Here is a 20,261-nt window from a genome sequence, read left to right on the forward strand (position 1 = left end):
GGCCTTAGCCAATCCACTTTCCCTCTCTGTCTCCATTTCTTTATCGGTAAAATGGAGATAAAAACATCTACCTCTTATAATGACTGTGAAAATTAAGTGAAATAGAGGAAACTAGGTGAAACAGAATATGGGGATCCCTGTTAGCCTGGGGCTCGCTGTAGAAACCCCAGTTACAGGATCACAGATGGAAGCCAAAGTATTTGATTTGAAAATACGCAGCCATGAACGGACGACGTCTCCAATTGCTTCACACACAGACATGCTGGATGTATACCGCAGTTCCTTGAGCCTGCTGAGACTTTGACAAATGGCGACATCTGGAAATACACGACGTGATGCTCAGTGCTGCCTTTCCAACGAGTCCCATGGAAATGAGGGCCAGCAGCCAGCCTCACGTGTGGCCCGGGGTCCTTCTCTCCAGGCACTTACCCTGTCTTACCCCCTTCCACACGGGATAGGAATGACTGGGAAATCACTGGGCTGCTGAGGTCAAAAACCTACAGTTCTGCCTCATTCTTCCTTAATTTTTTTTCTTTTTTCTTTTTGGTACCAGGGATTGAACCCAGGGGTGCTTAACCACTGAGCCACACCACCAGCCCTTTTTTATATTTTATTTAGAGACAGGGTCTCGCTGAGCTGCTTAGGGCCTCACTAAGTTGCTGAGGCTGGCTTTGAACTCACGATCCTCCTGCCTCAGCCTCCCCAGCAGCTGGGGTTACAGGTGTGCACCACCACGCCTAGCCTCCCTCTTCCTTCCATCTCCAGCCGTGGGAGAGGCCTGCTGCCAGGTGAGGAGGATGCCCAGGCTGAGGTTCCTGCCAACATCTTGGAGAAGCTCAGAGAACTGGGTCCTTCTGCCAATGGCCCGAGAGTCCCCTTGCTGCAAGTGGATCCCCCAGCCCCAGTGGAGCCTGCGGAGGACACCTCGGCCCTAACAGCCATCACCTTACACGGGCTTCAAGCCAGAAACACCCAGCTTCGTAGCTCCCTCGTCCTTGATGTGAGAAGCAGACACGGCACGCCTTTCTGATCCTGACACCTCGCTGTGTCCTGAGATGACTCGTCACGCGGTAGCAGCTCAGCGCACCTGCCTGGACCGCTCCTTTTCAAATTGCAAGTGTCACTCAGGGTAGCACAGATACCGTCTACCACCTCTTTCCCTATCCAAATTCTCCTCCATAGCCTTTTGATTCCACACACCCTATGAGTCCCATGGGGGCGAAGGTGCAGGCACTGTTTCACAGCCTACGACAGCCACCCTTCTTAAGGGGACCTGTCCCGGACACAGTGAATGCTTTTTTTTTTTTTTTAAAGCGAATCAACTCCAAATCTTGCAAAAGAGGAACGAATCAGTGAAACTGAAAAAGTAGTGTTGGAAACCTGCTGGAATCAAGTGCCAAAACACCGGCCAGATACGGACCTGACGGAATTAAAGCAATGATGGAAACCAAGATAGTGATACTCACAGAATCAGAGAGTAGGAGGGCGGGTGCTGGGGCGGGAAGGCGGGGAAACGGGCGACGGCTGGAAGATGAATAAGCACCGGGAGGGTGGCACACACCTGTGATCCCAGCAGCTCAGGAGGCTGAGGCAGGAGGATCGCGAGTTCAAAGCCAGCCTCAGCAACTGAGTGAGGAGGCCCTAAGCAACTCAGCGAGACCCTGTCTCTAAATAAAATACAAAATAGGGCTGGGGAGGTGGCTCAGTGGTTAAGCGCTCCTGGGTTCAATCCCCAGTACCAAAAATAAATAAATTAATTAAAATTATGAATAAGTGTTGCAGATCTAACATACTGCATGGTGACAAGGAGCCAAGGGGGTGCTCTCCAGTGTTGTCACCAGCTAGATGTGTGCATGCGCACACACAGGTAAGAACATGGTAACTATGTTAAAACATGCACATGTGAATAATTCTGATTCTGGCGATTATTTCGCAATGTAGAGGTTAAACACAATGGCAAGCCGGTGTAGTGGCGCACACCTGTAATCCCCGTCTCTCGGGAGACTGAGATGGGAAGATCGCAGGTTCAAAGCCAGATTTGGCAACATAGTGAGATGATATGCAACTTAAGACCCTATCTCAAAATAAAAAGGGCTGGGGATGTGGCTCAGTAGTTAAGCACCTTTGAGTTCAATCTCCAGTACCCACACCCCAAAACGCAGCTCCCTCTCAGATCTTATTGATAAATTCAAACTAAGTGAAGAAGGCGCTACTTTCCTATCATGCAACTTGACCACAAAACTTACAGAAATATATGTGCCGATGACTTTAATCTCCAATCTAAAAAAATTGAAATGACTCAAGAGGTAATTCTGTTGAATGTGAGCTTAAAGAAACTTAATTGCATATGTCTGGATTTATTTCTCAAGATAAAACTCCAATCATATCTTTTCCCTCTATTTATTATAAAACTTTGGTTTCAGTTTTACTAAGCAAGCCTTCTGTATCTGCAGGTTCTGTTTCCATGTGGTCAACTGCTTCTGGGCCATTTAACCTGGCACGTCATAATGCATTCCCCTGCACAGTCCCCTTACCACACCTCCGTGAGATTGGCTCAGTTGTGCCTAACTTAAGGGAGAAAAATGCCCGACTTCGTATCAAATTAACTTCCCAAGGCCAGGTGGCTTCTAATCATGAAAATCTGTCTCCAGAATTTGGGAACCACTAACATTTTCCATGAAGGGACTGAGCAAATGTTTTTTCAATGAATGAATTCATGCATCCTTTCCTTTGCATACAAATAGAAACCAAATATGTTTAGGTTTGCAGCTTTTAAAAAATTTAAATAGTGGGTCTTGCTAGAGAGCATGCACCTTTGAGTAAAGAAATCATTTTAAAAATTGCTTTTGTACATCTAAGAACGATCCCAACCCTTAGTAGGTGCACCAGTGATGATGTTAAAAGAGTGATGGGCGCGGTGGCACACACCTGTAATTCCATCGGCTGGGGAGGCTGAAGCAGGAGGATCGTGAGTTCAAAGCCAGCCTCCGCAACTTAGTGAGGCCCTAAGCAACTCAGTGAGACCCTATCTCTAAATAAGATATAAAAAGGGCTGGGATGTGGCTCAGTGGTTAAGTGCCCCCTGGGTTCAATCCCAAGTACCAAAAAAAAAAAAAAAAAAAAGAGTGAGTGACTGATGGAACCTGACGTTCACGACAAGGAGAACAGAGTGCTTCCAGCCCAGTGACTGTTCCCCAGTCAGTGTAACCCTCTGGCAGCCCTGTCTCGCCTGCAGCCCCTGCAGTGTGAGACCCACCAGCCATGCAGGATGCCGGAGCTTCAGTGGGTCACTGCCGGGACAAGGTGGTTTCCATGGTACCTTGGGCATCTTGAGGCTGCTATCTAAAGCGGGTCACTTTTGTGGTGACGGCATGATGTGCTGTCAACAAGATCACCTAATTCTTTCAACCTGAGTCATGTGCTCGCTAGGCAGCTGATGCTTCACTGAAAAGGGGGAAATGAAATGTCACATGCCAGCGCCGCAAAGGAAGTGACAGCCGAATTTTGCTCACGTTCACTGTGCGGCGATGTTGGCTAGGTCAGTTGGGGGTCTTTCCCAATGTCTCCTGGCTTCCTGTCATGCTTGCGCCGACCTGGGGGAATGTCACCCTGCACCCGTGTTTCTTATCCCCGTTCATGGTGAAGAGGGAATGATCGAGAAGCTGCAATGATAGGAGGCCCCTTCTAATTTGCTCTGGTAAATGGTTTGGCCCAGATACATGTGCGGTGATCAGGTGAAAGGTAACTTCTGCTTTCTCTTTCACCAAATCGATTTCAGTTTTCCTACTGACACAATGAATCAAGGGTTTAGTGTCCTGGGGACAAAGAAGCATCACAGAAATGAACACTTTTCAGCTGGGCGCAGTGGCACACGCCTGTAACCCCAGCACTCCGGAGGCTGAGGCAGGAGGATGAAGAGTTCAAAGCCAGCCTCAGCAACTTAGCGAGGCCCTAAGCAACTCAGTGAGACCCTGTCTCTAAATAAAATATAAAAAGGGTGGGGATGTGGCTCAGTGGTTAAGCAGCCTGGGTTCAATCCCTGGTACCAAAGTGGGGAAAAAAATCAAAATAAATGACTACTTTTCCCCTAGGAAGATAGGAAATGGAGGAAGTGGTACAACTTGGCTTTCACCCAATGACAGGGAGGGGGATCTATGGGCAAGGACCACCTTTGACTGGGAGGCTTTCTGCTTCGGTACCTTGTGAAACAAATAGTTTCCTGAAAATCAGAGTCTCCTGCTCAACCTCCCACTAATGCGATTAGGAGAGCTAATTTCCTGGCTTGCTTTCCTTCCCGTTGCACCCATCAGAACCGAATTGCCACAAAGGCCCTCTCTTCTGGAAGCTGCTCCCTCATCCAAATGCACAGGAAGAGTATGGCTTGACTGACTTTTATAAAACCACGAGGGATTAGGATGAAGATTGCTTAGCAACACAAGAGCAGAGACCGGGCTCCTGCATAACTCAGTGTGGGCTGCAAAGTCTCTGGAACCGGCTGCATTTCCTGCAAGCCAAGAGCAAACACGTACCCGCCCCGGTCTTGATGACACCGAATTCTTCCTATCTTAAGTAACCTCTGAGAGGTTCAAAGGCTCTGAGGTCTCAGCTTCTGTGTCTTGCAATCTGTGCCTGAGCACCTTGGGCATCCAGGGAGACTCTCAGGACGACACTGGCATACGATTCCATTAAAAAGTCTGACAAATCTTCTTTAATTTTGTTTTCATCCTTTACAAGGTGATTAAGAACCTCTAGTGATGAGACAGAGGCTATCGGGAGACCCTGCCTGAATTCAGGCATCTGACACGGGCTGATTACGTGGAACAGAATTGATGCTGCTAATTGGAGAGAGATGATTTTCCCAAAAAGGAGAAGAGAAGAGAACCCTCTTCCTGTCAAGGAGAGGAAAGGACCAGCTCAACATGGCTTTCAGCTTGCAGGAAATCAATTGATCTAGGAAGCTGAGTTCAACACTCTTTGATTTAATTAGGAAGTAGTAAGGTCACGGTCACATGCACAACTTTTAGTATATGTGCTGCCGAAGCGAGCACATGCACAACTTTATAACTAAATACACGGAGAAAAATCTTGACCCATCATAGCAGTGAAGAGAGAAATGTGGGATTCTCGAAAATATCATTTGAAAATGGTTTCCAAGAACTGTGTTCATTCTTATTGGATTTCTTGTTGTAACTGTGGTGCCAGGGATTGAACCCCAGCCTTGTGCCTGTTAAGCACATGTTCTACCAGGGAGCTCTAACCCCACCCTTTTCATTTTCTTTTTGTTTTTATTTTAATTAATTAATTAATTAATTAATTTGGTACTGGGGATTGAACCCAGGGGTGCTTAACCCCTGAACCACAGCCCTAGTCATTTTTATATTTTATTTGGAGACAGGGTCTCACTGAGTTCCTCAGGGCCTCGCTAAGTTGTTGAGGCTGGTTTTGAACTCGCGATCCTCCTGCCTCAGCCTCCCCAGTCGCTGGGATGACAGGTATGCGCCACGGTGCCCAGCTCCTGTTAATTTTCTCATGAAGTTGCCAGTGGTTGGATATTTAGATGGCAAAAAGCTGGTGTGGTCCTAGAGAACCGAATTACAAGTAGGACTGTTTTATAGTCTTTGAAAGAAGAAATTAGTGTATATCTCCAAGGTAACCCCATTCTCCATGAAGCACATAGTAGGACCAATGGCTGTTCAACAATTTAGCAATCATTTCCTTAGTACCTATCATGTGCAGCTTTGTCTCCGGAATGAAGATGCTAAGACGCAGCCCTGGCCTAAAACACTAGTGGTCACATGCGTGAGTAAGTTCCAAATCTCAATCTCAAATGAGGATGTCACCATCATTTCCATGACCCACATCCAAACCCGAGTTTTTGACTCATTTTGACTCCAAGACATCACTGACTATTATTTTTTCATGCACCTCCATATTTAATCCATCAAAAAACCACAATGAGCCGGGCACAGTGGCACCCTTCTGTAATCCCAGCAGCTCGGGAGGCTGAGGCAGGAGGATTGCAGGTTCAAAGCAACCTCAGCAACTTAGCGAGGCTCTAAGCAACTCAGCGAGACCCTGTCTCTAAATAAAATATAAAAAGGGCTGGGGATGTGGCTCAGTGGTTCAATTCCTGGTACCAAAAAAAAAAAAAAAAAAAAAAAAAGAAAAGAAAAAATATTCACAATGGTTTCAACTCCAAAAGATCCCCAGAACCTGACTACCTATGGCCACCACCACATTCCTGCTTGGGGTAGAGGTCTCAGCACCTCCCTTGGAGCTTTGCCACCCCTGCACCCTACACGCACGCCCCTTCACCTCTGTGCAGTGCAATGGTCAGAGCTCTCCTGAGGCCACACCCACAGGAGCTTCCCAGGTCTCCCATGTCAAGTCCGAGTCCTTACAGTGGCCTTGTAGGAATGATCTAGTCCTGTCACCTGCTTCCCCCATGCAGGACTCTCCTCTCTGCGGGCCCGCTGGCCTCTGTCTGCTCTTCATGCTCCTGTTTCAAAGACTTTGCAATGGCCGTTCCCTCAGCCTGGAATGTCTTTCTTTCCCCCAGAGAGCCCGTCCTCCTTCTTCCTCCATTCCAAACATCCTTGATGCTTTTCCTTTTTTCTTTCACAATGCTGGGGATCGAACCCAAGGCCTCATGCAGGTCAGGCAGAAGCTCTACCACAGAGCTACACCCCCAACCCTCCCACCCCATCCTTCGTATCCCAATTTTCCTTATCCTGATCTGATTTCTAATACCACTTATCATCTTCATGCTTATATAGTATAAATACTTATATCAATGTTCATTTACTAACTTCCTATTTATTACCTGCCTTCTTCCATGAAAATATAGGTTCTAAGAAACAGATTTTTTTTTTGTCTGTTTCGTTCACTGTGCCTAAAACAATGCTTATTAAATAAGTGACCGAATGGTGATTCATAGCAGAAAATGCTATAATAGAATCATGCACAAATATCATGCTTGATTGGCGTGCTTGGTGAATGTGTGGCTGTCTATCAACGCATGGGTTCAGGTAGACATTTCACTTTTTGCTTTCTTCCGAGGTGCTGGGGATTCGAACCCAGGCCTGTGCACACACTCGGCAAGCACTCTACAGGTAGACATTTCAAAAGGCAGATGTGGGTTCTAATTTGATTCAACAAATACTCATTAACTAGCTCAGTGTGTCCACATTGCTTGCCATGAGCTTCCAGAGAGCTATATTCACATGGATAAATAAATTCCTGCCTGGACACTGTAGGAGAGAAAGTATATTAATTGCTTTAAAAAGACTGGCTTTGCATCAAGACTGCCTGCCTGATGTCTTCCTCAGATACAAGGCATGGCTAGGAAGAGGCCAGTGCAGGGCGACCAGCTGAATCCCTTTCAGTCATTCTGTTCTTCCCAGGTTCTTCTTTCAAGGGCAACTGGGTTAATTTATAATAACTTATGGTGGTTTACGGAATAATTAATTGAAGTGGAACTGGTGGGGAAAACAAAAAAATCATAGCATTGTTGGTCTGTTGTGCCTTTAGTACAGAATTAGATGTGAATTCATGGTGTGGTTAAATATAAGAAAAAAGGTGAATTAAACCAGGTGTGGTGGCGCATGCCTGCCATCCCAGCAGCTGGGGAGCCTGAGGCAGGAGGATCGTGAGTTCAAAGCCAGCCTCAGCAACTTAGTGAGGCCCTAAAAGCAACTCAGTGAGACTCTGTCTCTAAATAAAATATTAAAAATGGGCTGGGGATGTGGCTCAGTGGTTAAACCCCTGAGTTGTACAAAGGAAAAAAAAATGTGAATTAATCCTGAGAGAAGGATGAAGAATCTGTAAAACAACAAAGTCAGCCATTCTAGTAATGACTTGAGAAAAATATGTGCCACTATAGAATCTTCTGGAATGACCAGGCGTAATAAAATATTGAACAGGCCCACCAGTGGTCTGTGCCTGGAAGGAGCTGATAACAACAAAAAAATTAAGTCAAGTAATGCCTCTAATAAAATATTTGCAAGTCAGTTACCCACAGGACAGATTTTTCAAAAGCCTCAACAAGAGCAATGATTTTTATGCTAAACTTACAGGGTTAGTACTTTCAAAATTTGACCTGAAGCCTTTCCATTTTGTAAAATCCAGACTAAATCCCTTGATATTGAATAGGGCAACCACGTAACCCCTGAATCAATATTCTGAGGAGGCTATGTAGGAGCATGAAATAAAATAATGCATTTTAAGATCAACTTCTTTTATAAAAATCCACCTGAAAGCTGGCCAGGTGTAAGAGAGAGAAGGAAGTCGTGTGTGCTAACTGCTCCAGAAAAGCAGAATTTCAGAAAAAATGTCAGGTCTCACCTAAATAGTTATCATCTTCTGATTTCCCTGAGAAACTGTGCTGCCGTACATCAATATTGGTAGCACCAGCTGGAATTCGGACCACAGTATTGTAACCTGAAAAGAATTTAACAAAAATTCAGTATTCCTCTTAATGGTTCACTTTAAGGATGAAATCAAAGTTGGGCAACATAGAAGTATAATTCTCTAGTGCTGGGTGTGGGGGTCCACTCCTGTAATCCCAGTGGCTTAGGAGGCTGAGGCAGGAGGATTGTGAGTTCAAAGCCAGCCTCAGCAACTTAGTGAGGCCCTAAGCAACTCAGTGAGACCCTGTCTCTAAATAAAATATAAAAAGGGCTGGGGATGTGGCTCAGTGGTTAAGTGCCCCTGAGTTCAATCCTTACTACCCCCCAAAAATAAACAAAAATAAAAAGAAATATAATTCTCACTATTAAGTGCCTTACAGTCAGATGGATAATGTACTGTAACTAGACTGATTTTACGCTTGACATTAACATATTTACATGTTACGTGCAGTTAAATGTTTTTAAACTTTTCCTTCTCCCAGTTCTTAGAAGCAGATTCTTACCATAATGTACAGTATTAAATGTTCCTGCCACTGTTTTGCATGAAGAATTATCACCACCACAAACCCCACATTTATCTCTCCGGGCTTTTGAGTTCAAAACGTGATCACATCCAGCTTGCTTTAAAAAAAAAAAAAAAAATTAGAAATAAATGGTAAGTACGAAAGAGATAATAGAATGGCAACTACTGTGTTTCTTTTAATGATGTGCATTCAAAATGAAAAGACAGAGATGGGCCTTTAAACTGTCAAGGCTTGAGAACTCAAATTGCCTATCGCTTTGCCACTTAAAATCTGGTCTGTGGACCACCAGCTGGGGACACCCTTGATGTTGTTAGGAAAGTAGAATCTCAGGACCCACCCAGATCTACTGAATCAGAGCTGGGATTTTAACAGATAAGTGTGAGAAGCACTAGTTTAAGAATAAGCAGAATGAGGCCAGGCTCCCTGATACACACTTGTAATCCCAATGGCTCGTGAGGCTGAGGCAGGAGGATCATGAGTTCAAAACCAGCCTCAGCAACTTAGCAAGGCCCTGAGCAACTCAGTGAGACCCTGTCTCTAAATAAAATACAAAAAGGGTTGGGGATGTGGCTCAGTGGTTAAGCACCCTTGGGTTCAATCCCCAGTACCAAAAAAAGCAGAGTAAATGAGAAAAATTGCTCAGGAATGGAGAAAGAAAGACAAGAGGGGGTAGTGAGGCACTGTATTTAATTAAAGAGCTCAGGCCCCACCTTAAGGAGGAGTTGCTGATCACTCTGAGCTGCTGCACCATTGAACAACAAGAACTCAGTGTTGGTATTTTGCAAATTTTTCTTCCAAGAGAAGTTGGAAATTTTGATATTATTTAAAATCCGCCATGTTTAAATTTTGGCTAAGCATGCAGGTGGCTGGCTTGAGACCTTGGGCTCCATCACAGGCCTCTGGAACTTGTGACATGGTGACACTGTAGAGATGGAGCCCAGAGTCCCACCTGGCAACAACTTGGGGAAGGGAGGCCTTGTGCCTGTCCCTTTGGTTCCTCTGTGTGAACCACTTTGAGAAGCAGCTCCAGGTGTTGCTATGGAATGGCCCTCGCAGGGAATCCGCCCTGCAGTTGCATGCTGGGAAGTGAGTGAAGCCCTGTCAATCCAATCCTACTGACCAGGAACTCTAATTTGCCTCTGGATCACAGTCAGGCAGGAAGGGACATCGACTGAAGCTGGCTGAGTTAGCAGTGATTTCTGGCCAGCGAGAACCTCGAAACGGTACCACGCTCTCTGGAAATCTCAGCTGCTTTTCCGTCTGCCAGACGTTTCTCAATTTACCTTCCAAGAATAATTAACGGGCATGTCTCAGGTTGAAGCAATTACGGTTAAAATCACAAAGAGAAATCTTGAGTGAGGCCAGCTCTTCTCCTGACGTTTTTCTGGAACACAGCTATTCGCTCTAGGAAATGCTGTCAGAAAATATTTGGGTTTCACCTTAGCACTCGGTTTACAGTCAAAGGAAAGTGTGTGTAAATTGGCATAATAAATCTTCAGGGGAGACTTGGGGCCCCCAGAGAGGCTAAAAATGTCAGGAAAAAGCCAGGGCAGTGGTTCTCAAATTTTTGACAGAGCTTGCGTCAGAATCAGGCGGTACTTGCCAGTAGCTAATGTTGGTCCGCGGACCACACTTTGAGAAGCCCTGCTCAGGACGGCGCGCGCAGATAGTAGCAGCTGCTGTTCTGTCAAGGAAGCCACAAACCACAGTTTGGCAGTGGGACAGCACCGTGAAGAAGACGCCCTCTGGGACTTACCCGGCAAAGGCCTTGGACACAGATGTCGTTGGTGTCCTGGCTGCAAGGAGTTCCATCCACCACTCTGTCCCGGAGCTGGTAGTAGGCAGTGTTCCCGGCCACTCTGCAGAATAGCTTGCAGCGGTCCTTCATCAGAACTGGAGGGGAGACGTCATTCACCGTGGCTCGCGTGCCTGGGTGCACCCGGGGCCCGCCCGTCAAGCCCGGTGCCCTGTCCCAGGCGCACTTACTTCCGCTGTACTTGGGGACCCAGCGCACGTTCGGATGAAGACCGTTGATGTTGAAATGCTTCCCGTCAAAGTGCGCACACTGCTCATCTCGGAAGTCTCGCTTCTGCTTGAGACAGGGCTCCGTGTTGCAGGATTTAAATTTCATTCTACGCCCCACGCAGTACTTTCCACCATTTTTTGGCCTGAGAAAATGTAAACGCACGCACACACACACACACACACACACACGGTGTTATGATGTATTTCTGTGTACATCACTACCTCATTCATGACCTCCTGTTATGGAGGGAGCAAATTTGGGGTGGCAGATGACCCAGGAAAGGACAAGGCTTCCAGGTTCTGGGTTTGCCTTCTGCCTTCCATGAAAGGTTCCTGCATTAGTTCTGCCTTCAATACCATGAAGGGTCTATTTGGGCAACATTTGCGAGCCTCAGCATTGACATCTGTAAAATGGGCTGTTGCTCCCTTGCAAGGTCAGGATAAAAGGGTATGTATGTCGCTCAAGTACAAAACACAAAGCCTGGGTCTATGACGTTTTGGCGGGGTGGGGTGGGTCCTCTTCCTCCGGAACATTTGCAGTCCTCCAATTTTAAAAACACTGAGAGTGAGAGCGTACGGCTCCGCAGGTTCTGTGTCTGGCTCCTGGACCTTCGGACGCACTCGCGGATCACCACGGATGTGCCCTGCCTGCCTCCTCCGTTCATCCCGCGCCTTTCAGCCCATCTCCCAACCACTGATGCTTTGTCTGGTTGGTTTTACCATAAAACGGAATGAAGGGCAGATGTCCATTATTGGACTAACTCAACAAAAGAGGAGAGCACACGGGTTTCACCGCCTCCGTGGGACAGCGAGGCCATGCACAGCATCACAGGGCGAAGGTGCTCTCGCAGGTGCTCCTGTGCACGTGCTTTCCAGATGTGACCCAGAGGGTAAATTGCACAACACATCTTCCAGCAGTCAGCAGCTGGCCAAATTCATCACGGAAAAGCATCACAGGACCCTGAGGCTCACCCACAGGGGCTGGAGCAGCCACCCTGGGACACCCCGGAACTGAAAAAAATTCCACCTTTTTTTTTGGTTAACAATGAATTTGAGAGAGTAATCCTGATTAGAAGAAGTACTTTTTTGTTTTGTTTTGTTCTGTTTCGTTTTGTTTGCCCAAATAGGGCTTTTAGGGAATGGGAAATAGATCCACAACCATAAAACATGGATGGAGATGCAGTAAGAGTGCTAAAGTAGGACCTGGATTCCAGTCTTGCCCTAGCCTCACTGTGTGACTTTAGGCTAAGTACTAAACCTCTCTGAACCTTGACTTACGCCTTCTTTGGAAAGAAGGCTGCCAGTGGATGATGGAAATGTTTGCTGCTGTGATACGATGTGTCCATACCACCCAACCTGATCTGATTTCAGGTCTCAGGAAGGGCCACTTGGGGAAGCCTGTTCTGATCCTGTAATAAATGTGCTCCTTAGATCAAAGATTTGTAGAGAAAGGAGAGGGTACATGTAAAAGCTGGGCCCCTCGTATGCGCTACTTGAATCTTGGGGCTCCATCCTTATGTGAAAGAAACGTGAGGCTTACGGTGAATCTGAGAAGCTTATCAGGAAGGAGTCTGATGAATCCTTGCCATTATTTATCATGAAAAATTGAAGAATGCAAAACGGAAGGTAACTTAGCAGTGTCTATATCCGTTTCCCCATTAAACACAATTAAGTCCATGTACTTTGAATGTACAGTATGCCTTTGACTTTCATTTCTTGCCCAAGCACAGGGCAGATGAGGTAACTTTCACCTAAGAGACAGGAGGTTCAGAGAGGTTAAGTACTTTGCCCAAGGTCACACAGCAAATACAGGAGCAGAGTTAGGACTACAATCCAAGTTGCCCAGTTTTGCTCTGTGCTTTTTCTGCTGTGCTACACAGAAACTGTAAGACTTGTCATTTTGCTTTTGTAGCCACTTGGCAATGCAGCCTTAGTTTCCTGCATACCAGGCCCTTTTCCTCAGTATCAAAGCGCCTCATGCATAAAACACCATGAATTACACACAGGGTCTGCATACCTGCTCAGGTAAAACTCATTTAAATGTACTAAGGAAGACCCCCTTCAATTTTTCCTCAGGTAGACATTATCTTTATGGAATGTCTCTTAATGTTCCAACTGAATGTGGCACAATGATTGTTTATTGACCCAAAGCATCTTGTATTTTTTTCGCCTTGGAAAACAACATTTTTAAGTGGATGTGTCCGAATAGATTCCACTGTCGTGGATAACTAAAACGAATAAAATATTTAAAAAAATAAAGTAATTGGAACAAATTTAAAAGGAATCCTATTTCACAACACGAAAAGACTATCCAAAATTCAAATTTCAGTGTCCATAAATGAGGTCTTACTGGAGCGTAGCCACACCCGTAGTGTCCTGAATGTTTCTGGATCTAATCCACAAGGCTGGGAAGTTCTGCAGAGATCACACAGCCTGTAAAACCTGAACGACTTACTCTCTGCCTCTTTATGGACAAAGGTGGTCGGTTCCTAAGCTGGTGTTCTATCACTGAGTCACTTTCTAAAGTGCTGCCTCTGTGCACAGTTGCCCTGAGAGGTAGCTAGGAGCATCCTTGTTCCTGGGATCAGAAAAGATACGTATCCTGGCAACGGGGAGGTGCCGAATGAGGGGGCCAGCCATTTCTGCGTGAGCCAGAGCTACTGGTCTGGCCTCTCTCCCAGGCTGTCTCCTTTCCCTAACAAAAGTCAGTCTGTGCCTTTATTTACTTTTAATGAAAAGGCAAGCTATAATATCTTCTTTAATTATTCATATGACCTTCTTTTTTTGGTACTGGGAATTAAACCCAGGGGTGCTTAACCACTGAGCCACATCCCCAGCCACTTTTATATTTTATTTTGAGACAGGGTCTTGCTGAGTTGCTTAGGGCCTCGCTGAGTTGCTGAGGTTGGTCTTGGACTCACAATCCTCCTGCTTCAGCCTCCCGAGCTACTGGGATTACACGTGTGCGCCACCACGCCTGCCCTTCATATGACTTTAATGGAATGTAAATGTGCCCTTTTGAACTATATGGCATTTCTTCTTGGATAAGGTGGTTTCTGTGGGATTTGCATGGTACTGTGTAATAGGGAAAGCTTTAACCCACTGAACTTACATTTTGGCATGGAAAAAATTAATCTTACAATTTAATAATGCAGCTGGATAGAATAATTTTTTATGTAGGCAAAAACTGAAAATTATAGGAAATTCAGCTTAAAAAAATATTACCCACATTTTCTAACTATTAAGATCTTTTAAAGATATTATATACCAAATCTGGGTGGGAAGGACTGAAGGAAATTGCTAGATTCATTGTTATCCTGTACAGTCAAGTTAGATCTTTCCTTCTTGCCCATTACACAACCATGCCTGTTAACAGACAGGAAGTTGGTGCTGATGTGTGGCCAAAGCTAAGAAGGAATTTTTGCAAAGATCATCACAGGTGTATTCTACCTTTAAGTAAGATTTCATCAGCAGTTGCTCTAGATAGCAGGAACTATCTAGTTCGCAATCCCTTTTCTCATATCTGGATTTATTATTATTTTAACCTATCTCCTAATTTAAAAGGAAAAGAGTAGCACTGGAAAAGGAAAGTTCTCTGCCTTTCCCAGAGAATGGGCATGACTTTTTTTTTTTTTTTTTTTAATTTTGGCAGGCTGCAGCAATTCTATAAACTGTTTTATTCCAGTTATCAGGAAGCTCAGGGCCAAATTTTGAGCACAAAGTAACAACCATAGGGTTCAGCAGCCTAATAATGCATCTTCTAGCTCCAATGCTTGGTCTCGTTTTGATGTTCTAACTTTTGTGGTCCCGATTTAAATTTTACTCTTTCACACGTTTCGTGTAGGTCAGAAGAGCACAAAATTAATGTCCAATCCAGGGCACTTTTCACAGGAGTAAAAATGAGAGCTATTAATTTCTCCAGGGGAATAGACGTAAAGTGGAACTAGCCTCGCAAACCAAGATGTGTGGTCATCTTTATTATCTATAGGTTGTGGATCAAAATGGAGATTTAAAAAGCCATGAGCGGTGGTGCACGCCTATAATCCCAGGGGTCTGGAGGCTGAGGCAGGAGGATCGGGAGTTCAAAGCCAGCTCAGCAACTTGGTGAGGCCCTAAGCAACTCAAGGAGACCCTGTCTCTAAATAAAATATATAAAGGACCGGGGATGTGGCTCAGGGGTTAAGTGCCCCTGGGTGCAATCCCAGATACCAAAGAAAGAAAGAAAGAGAAAAAGAAAGAAAACAAGCATCTAAAGAATATTAGGACTCCACCTGTAATAACAGACCCAAACTTGGGGGCTCCAGTTCAGAAAGCATCTGATTTCTAGTCTGGCTCATTGAATACAGCATAATCACATTTACACAGCAAGCAACTTATCTTTCTTATCTTTTTTTTTTTTTGTTTGTTTGTTTGTTTGGTACTGGGGATTGAACTCAGGGGCCCTTAACCACTGAGCCACATCCCCAGCCCTTTTTTATATTTTATTTAGAGACAGAGCCTCGCTGAGTTGCTCAGGGCCTCTCTAAGTGGCTGAGGCTGGCTTTGAACTTGCGATCCTCCTGCCTCAGCCTCCTGAGCAGCTGGGATTAGAGGTGTGCGCCACCGCGCACTCAGCCCTATGTGCCTTGTATGACTTTTTTGATTTCGGGGTGGAGGGAGAATCCTAAAAACACAGCATAAAATTCCCGGATGCTAGCTAAATACATTCTTTAAATTACATCGATACTGTTAGATGATAAACAGAACAATCTAGTGTCGCTATGAGACACATGTTATAGGACCCTCAAAACAGAGCTCAACCTTGTCTTCTAAGGGCTCACCCAACCGAGAAAGGGAGGATTCCCAGTGAGGAGGGACAGTTCCCCTGAAAATCCCTGAGAAGCAGGAGACCCCAGGGCCCAGCGGCCTACCAATGCGTCTCCTAGCTCCACACCCGGGCCAGGCAGCCACCTCCACCTGCTACAGAATGAGTCATCTGCTCTGAACGTCTCTCAACAAGCTTTTGCACTGAGAGTACTGTCTTGGCTCTGTGTGTCCCTTTCACTTTTCAAATGGATGCCCCCCACCCCCAAATCCACAGTATTCAGAGGCAGACTCCTTCCTCAATTAACAGGCGCATCCTGAAGTGCAAATAACTCGGAGGGGCTTTAATGGCAATGTGGCACTGACGCGCAAGGAGGTGGATCCTATTTCCCCCCCAGTCTCTGCTAGCACACAGCAAGGACAAGGACCTCTAATTGAGGTCTCTAATGATCGGTTCTTAACTTCTGAATGGGAGGGTCTTTGTTTCACTTTGAAGCTCAGACCCCTTTGGCTGAGAGTGTCACACTGGGTAATTTTCTTTGTCTACCCTTTCCAATTACGGAGTGATTTATCTCTCTTCACTTTCCACATTTCTTCAAGAACGGCTTTAAGGCTTAAAAAAAAAAAAAAAAAAACACAAAACAAAACTCAAAGACCACTTTTTTTTTTTTTAATGGAATGTTCTGGAATTGAAATTTAAGAAGCATTTCTAAAGTATCTACTTTTTGATAGGTAGCCATATAGCACTTACTATAGTTTTGTTCAAAGTAGGCACTAGATAATTTTTAATTTGTTAAAGAAATCACTGGATTTGCTGCTCACAGCAAAGGGTTTTTTTTTGTTGTTGTTTGCTTATTTGTTTTATAGTTGTGGATGGACAGCATGTCTTTATTTTGTTTATTTTTTTATGTGGTGCTAAGGATCAAACCCAGTGCCTCACACGTGCTAGGCAAGTGCTCTACCACTGAGCCACAACCCCAGCCCAACAGCAAAAGTCTGAATGAAAGATTTGATTTTAAACTTCACCAATACAAGCAGCTAGGATTTATAGTTATGTTTAAAAAGTAGCACAAGCCTCACTTTACTTTATGGGATACTGATTTCATATAATTCACACGATATCCACCATGGGTTTAAAAAGTCTGAATTGACGCAGATCAAACTATTTTTTGGCATGTATGAAGAAAAGAAAAACACTATTTTTCAGCATAAATTTCTTGAGGGGAGTAGGCAAGGGGCAAGAAAAATGGTGTCGAAAATTTTCATATCCTACCTTTCTGTGCCAGAATTTTTCTAAACATGAACACTATTTCCACTATTATAAAAGTGCAAAATACATGCTATGGAGAAAAAAATGTAATGTCTATTCATTTTTATCTATAGCTACAATGTTAGTGCTATGAACCAGAGTCGTTGGGCTCTTTTTCTTCCTTAGAGATCAAAATTAAGTGGACAAGATATACATATTAGAGTGTGAGCAAAAATAAATTAAATTGATCATCATTTCTGATTTGTACCACAGAGTATTTATTTAGACATTGCTTGTAAGTCTGTGGCTATGTTCTTTCTGGTTCACTCTGTGCAGATTTTTCTTATGAAAAAAAAAAAAAAAAAAAAAAAAAACACTGTCAACATTAGATATGAGTAGCACGCAGCACTACATGATACCACTTGATTTTTTTGTACTGGGGATTGAACCCAGCAGGTCTCAACCACTGAGTCATATCCCCAGTCCTTTTTCATATTTTATTTAGAGACAGGGTCTCACTAAGTTCCTTAGGGCCTTGCTGAGTGGCTGAGGCTGACCTCGACCTTACGATCCTCCTGCCTCAGCCTCCCGAGTTGCTGGGATTACAGGCGTGCACCACCGTGCCCAGCAATAATAAATTTTTATACTCTGCTAGTCCTTCATTCCTTTACCTGTTTACTTTTCTCTACAACTGAATTTGCTGACTCTAATCAAAACTGTTAAAAAATAAATGAGTACTTCCAAGTGAACTTATTTTACCTAATTCCAAAGCAGCTGGGGATCTTAAAAATAGTTGCTGGGAGCTGGGTACAGTGATGGATGCATATGGTCCCAGCCATCTAGGCAACAGAGGGAGACCTTGAATCCATCCATCCATCCAAGTTGTTGATTTATATATGCAAAGCTACCCTACACTGTGGAGACTCCTTGGGCTCCCAGTCCATATAGATGTAATGAAAAGTGTGAGAAGCGACATGTAAACCCATTACTTTTGACATATTCATGCAGAATCAAATGTCTTGCTTTGTTGTAAAGATGTGCTTTATTATCTATATGCCCAACAAACACATGTCTTCCATGGTAAATGCTGGAAAAAAAAAAAAAAAAAAATCCATGGACTTATTGGAACCTGTAAGTCCCAGTGACGCTAGGCTGGAAGAGACTGCTAGGGTCGCATCCCGAGAACTCTCCTGAAAGGCAGGTCAACTCCCCATAGCTAGACACAGCCAGGCTAGAGGATGGGAACCTCTGGGAGTCTCGCCTATAGATTTAGACTGAATCAAAAAGTAATTCCCTGCCGGGCACAGTGGCCCATGCCTGTCATCCCAGCAGCTCAGGAGGCTGAGGCAGGAGGATTGCCTATTCAAAGCCAGCCTCAGCAACTTAGCCAGGCACCTAAGCAACTCAGTGAAACCCTGTCTCTGAATAAAATATAAAAAGTGTTTGGGATATGGCTCTGTGGTTAAGTATCCCTGGGTTCAATCCCTGGTATCAAAAAATAAAATAAAATAAGTAATTCCCTGGTCTGTGGCCCCAGGAACTCTGGGGTCTGCTGACACAGCCTTAGAGGATCTGTAAGCCTTTTTGGCATTTCAGTAACGAGCTAGAATGGATCTTATTCAACTGCACATCTGGATGGATGTGTTTATTTATTTATTTATTGGTTTCCTTGTGAAAGTACCTGTTCACTCCATGAGCATGCTGTCCCAAGCTCCAGGTGGCTGTGAGATGTGCCTGACTGTCAACATCGGGAGACAGACCCATCAAGACAGAAGTATCAACTGTTTGATAGACCAACCTAATAATGAAAGATCTGGGGAGCTCAATAATAAGAAGGAGAGGTGCCTATGAAGTTTACCTGATCTCTATTGTGGACCATGTTCTTCATCAGCCTCTGCTGATGACTCCCCACAGGAGTCCTCCGCCCCGCCCCCTGCCCCGTCAATCACGATAATTCCGGAACTTACTCTGGTCGGTTGCACTCTCGGATGGCGGTTTTGATTCCCCCTCCGCATGTTCTCGAGCAGGTTCCAAAGTGACTCCAACTTCCCCAGGATCCGTCCGTCACGGGGACCTCCATTTCTTTGGGAACACAAAGTCCAAACTTGCAGTGCTGTATTTAATAAGGGCAACAGTGAGGGAGGGCTTGCTGCCGAGGGTCACTGCATGACCACACGTCCTCTCAAGCGCACCATCCTTCCAGTTAGGAATGATGGACACGCTAAGGAGTTTAATCTTGCACTTATTGATTTTAGGCTGGGTCTCCATGCATAGCTTGCTTGAAAGAAAAAAGAAAGGGGCCAGCTGTGTGACCAGCTCCTGGCTGGCAGGGTGACTCCAGGGGCCAGCCCTAAACTGCCTAAGTCTCCATACGGGGAAACAGGAGTGGAAATGGGCAGAGTGGTTGTAGGCAGGCCAAAACAGGATTTGCAGAGCGAATCTGCATGAATGAGGCCCAGGGAGTTGCAAGCCTGGTAAAATAGCAACGCTTTCCTGCTACACAGAGATTTTTTGTTTTGTTTTGCTTTTGGTCCTGGGATGGAACCCAGGGGTGCTTAACCACTGAGCCACATCCCAGCCCTTTCTGTATTTTATTTAGAGACAGGGTCTTGCTGAGTTGCTTAGGGCCTCGCTAAGTTGCTGAGGCTGGCTTTGAACTCACGATCCTCCTGCCTCAGCCTCCCGAGCCCCTGGGATGACAGGCATGTGCCCGGGACTCGGCTCCCCATAGATTTGAAAACCCCATTTTAATGAACTAGGAAAGAGGCAGGGAGAAAAGGAGTTGCATGATTCCTATAAACTCACTTTAAGAAAATATTTAGGATCAGAAGGCAAAAACAGACACCTGGCAGAGTGCCCTACAGTTTATCCCTTTTTTGTTGTTGCTGTGGTTACGAATGGCTTCAGAGTCTCCGGCCTGGAGCAGGAGGAAGGCCATGACTTAAAAATAATAATAATAAAATAAAACGAAGTAAAACTCCTCAGGGGGATGGGGACTGGAGAAACCCATTTTGACCCTCTGCCATTGTTGGGTGGGAAGCCCTGACACACAGCTGAGGTCACTGAGCAGGGGACAAAGGAAGAGTGGCAGCAGTGGCCGCGGGAGGGTGACACCCTGCGGCTCGCTCAGATCTCTGAAGTGGAGCGGCTGCTGGCTGTGATGGATCCCCAGGAGGACAGAGCCGCCTCGGGAGGGCAGAGCGGGGAGCCAGGGGCAGGGACAGTCTCAGGGGACAGAGCGGCCCTCTCCAC

At 45.3% G+C, this 20,261-nt stretch overlaps 1 protein-coding gene across 7 annotated transcripts in view; it reads right to left on the bottom strand.

Annotated features, from left to right (window-relative positions):
- Positions 1–20,261, bottom strand: part of Adamts9 (ADAM metallopeptidase with thrombospondin type 1 motif 9) — a 174,300-nt gene that overhangs the window by 106,023 nt on the left and 48,016 nt on the right. For all 7 annotated transcript variants that reach the window (XM_047531184.1, XM_047531183.1, XM_047531181.1 and 4 more), the window contains 5 exons: positions 18,977–19,122; positions 10,919–11,100; positions 10,689–10,825; positions 8,912–9,029; positions 8,344–8,439 (listed from right to left, as the gene is read on the bottom strand). In XM_047531184.1, the coding sequence (XP_047387140.1) occupies positions 8,344–8,439; positions 8,912–9,029; positions 10,689–10,825; positions 10,919–11,100; positions 18,977–19,122 (679 nt within the window). The remainder of the gene's footprint in view (positions 1–8,343; positions 8,440–8,911; positions 9,030–10,688; positions 10,826–10,918; positions 11,101–18,976; positions 19,123–20,261) is intronic.

The sequence above is a fragment of the Sciurus carolinensis genome, chromosome 17 (assembly GCF_902686445.1).
Source record: "Sciurus carolinensis chromosome 17, mSciCar1.2, whole genome shotgun sequence".
Classification (NCBI taxonomy): domain Eukaryota; kingdom Metazoa; phylum Chordata; class Mammalia; order Rodentia; family Sciuridae; genus Sciurus; species Sciurus carolinensis.